We start from the raw sequence: 2,889 nt of genomic DNA on the forward strand, positions 1-2,889 counted from the left end.
ATATATATATATATATATATATATATATATACACACATACATACACATGACAGGCTTATTTCAGTTTCCATCTACCAAATCCACTCACAAGGCTTTGGTCCACTCAAAGCTATAGTAGTGAGACTGAACCTGGAACTATGTGGTTGGTAAGCAAGCTTCTTACCACACAGCCACGCCTGTGTCTTTAGCAAATTTTGTTTTTAATATTTAATATGAAGCAAAATGTATGTTTGATTAATAAATAAGTTAGATTACTGATTACATGGTAATCAGTACAGATTTTATCAAGGTTTATCTTAGTTTTCCTTAACTAAAAACAAGTTCTATTCTTTTCTTTCTCACTTGAGTTATTAATCAGTTACTCAATTGAGTCATTAATGAATTATTTTAGCAAAATACATCCTAATAATTTAAATTTTCTATACTATAACTCAGTACTGCAAGCAATCTATAATCATTGAAGGTTTCACTGGTTTGTAGTATTGAATTCAAGTTCTTCTATAAGTTGATCTTGGTTAGAGTTTCCAACCTTGAGGTTTCAATTGTTTGCCTAACTGAACTTCTTTGCTTATTGAATTAGCATATAATTGGTTGAGTATTTTATAGATGTGTACCTTTTAATATAATTCTCGGGTGCAATCAGCATGTGCCATTTTAATTACAGGTACAATCCATTTGGCAAGGTTCTACATGGTTACTCACTACCCAGGTCAACTTGAGGCTGTAGAAAATAGCACTTGCTTAAGTGTTCAGCAGTGGGATTGAACATGAGACCTTGTGTTTACAAAATGAACTTCTTAACCCATTCAGCTATAGTATGCCTGCCAAGTACTCTTATAGGCTTATATATATATAGTAATAACAAATCACTTCACGACTCAGGAGTCCAGAGTTTTGTTGTTGAACCTGGGTTCTGGGTGTTATTATTGCTGTTACATTGTCTTGTTTGCAACAGTTCGTCACATTATGGTCATCACATATTATGGTCATCACAAGCAATGACAGTCCTTTTATTTGTTCTGGAATTTCACTCTTCACTAGAATTTTCTTTTCATTGCATTTTTCTGGCATACACTTCAACATAATATATAAATGTAAACATTCAAACGTCATCACTATCTTTCCAAATCCTACTGCATTTCACATGGAATTTTCAGTCCTCTAATGTCATCTTGGTGTATAAGTCAACCTATCTTTATTTGGATCTGAAAAATGTGGATGGTACAACTTCCAAGAGTTTCTCTGTTTCTTTCTCTGTACTTTTGTTCCTCTTTTCCCCATCTTTCTTTCTCTCAACCAGATTACTGTTCTTGATTCCCTTCTCTTGATTATTTCAGGTTTTAGTACTGTCTACATAGGCTTAGAGGCTGCAGCTAAATTCCTTGCCAGAGGCCTTGCTAATGAGACTGTCCACATTGTAAATCACAAGTAAGTTCAATATTGATTTTACAATATGTGTCACAATTTTGTATTCTTATTATTTGACAATGTATAAATATCACAATACCTGTTACCTTAAGGCAAGAAGGTAAATATTTTTTTTATAACGGTGTAATCTTATAATGTCTGGAGCACAATTTTCAAGGGTTTAGTGAAATATTCCGACTCCAGTATTTATTTTTTAAGTTCACTACTTATTCTGACAGTCTCTTTTACTGAACTGCTAAGTTATGAGAACCTAAACAAACCAACACTGGTTGTTAAGCAATGGAGAATGGAAATGTGTTTACAGATACACACACATACACTCATATACAATGGGCTTCTGCACAGTTTCCATCTAACAAGTTCACTCACAAAGCATTGGTCAACCCACTATGGTAGAAGACACTTGCCCAAGGTTCTGTGCAGTTGGATTGAACCCGATATCATGTGGTTACAAAACAGGCTTCTTAACTACACAGCAATGTCTGTGCCTATCAGTATTTATTTTTGCTAGCTTCAGTCATTGGACTGTTGCCATGCTGGGGTATTACCTTCAATAGTTCTGTCGACCCCAATATTTATTTCCCATCTGCTACATATATTAACAATTTCTATGTATTGAGCTGCAAAGTTACAAATCTTACATGAAGGGATGCAGCTCAACTTACTGGTTTATACCAGTATACATAAACCCAAACACACACACACACACTGCACCAATGCACCACCACTACCACCATCATCATCCATTTGTTTTTCCATACTTCTGTGAGTTGAATGGGACTTCTCCACTCTTTCCACTTATTATAGTCCCTTGTCATGTCCTTCTTGAGGTTGGGCATCTCAAGAATAAGTTTCACCACTTCTTCCATGTCTTTCTCAACCTTCCTCTTCTGCAGATTCCTTCAAACTTGGTTTATTTGGCATTTCTTTACCCAAAAGTCTCCCTTCATACATGTCACATGTCCAAAACAGCACACTCTTCCCTTGCATTCTATTACTGATTCCCTTTATGCTCTGCTTTTCTTTCAGCTTATTTGTACTCCATCATTCATACACATTAACGTTGCACATCCAGAGGTGCATGCTTGTTCTGTTTCTTTCCAGCCTTTCCTCTTTCTCTGCATTCAATGCCCATGTCTCGCTATCCTACAAAATATCACTTTTTGTACTCAGACATCATACAGTCTTTCATTCATTTAGGGTGAGGCTCCTTTGTTAGATCACAATGAAAATAATGAAAGTAGTACATTTTAATATATCATACTTGGGCCTGGACAGCAGCTTGGCAACAATATCTCATCATCATCATCATCATCGTCTTAACGTCCGCTTTCCATGCTAGCATGGGTTGGACGATTTGACTGAGGACTGGTGAAACCAGATGGCTACACCAGGCTCCAATCTGATTTGGCAGAATTTCTACAGCTGGATGCCTTTCCTAACGCCAACCACTCTGAGAGT

At 36.2% G+C, this 2,889-nt stretch overlaps 1 protein-coding gene across 2 annotated transcripts in view; it reads left to right on the forward strand.

Moving 5' to 3' along the window:
* Nucleotides 1-2,889, forward strand: part of LOC106868894 (spartin) — a 33,677-nt gene that overhangs the window by 26,185 nt on the left and 4,603 nt on the right. For both annotated transcript variants that reach the window (XM_014914356.2, XM_014914354.2), the window contains one exon: nucleotides 1,338-1,428. In XM_014914356.2, coding sequence (XP_014769842.1) covers nucleotides 1,338-1,428 — 91 coding nt within the window. The remainder of the gene's footprint in view (nucleotides 1-1,337; nucleotides 1,429-2,889) is intronic.

Source organism: Octopus bimaculoides, chromosome 7 (assembly GCF_001194135.2).
Source record: "Octopus bimaculoides isolate UCB-OBI-ISO-001 chromosome 7, ASM119413v2, whole genome shotgun sequence".
In the NCBI taxonomy this organism is placed as follows: Eukaryota; Metazoa; Mollusca; class Cephalopoda; order Octopoda; family Octopodidae; genus Octopus; species Octopus bimaculoides.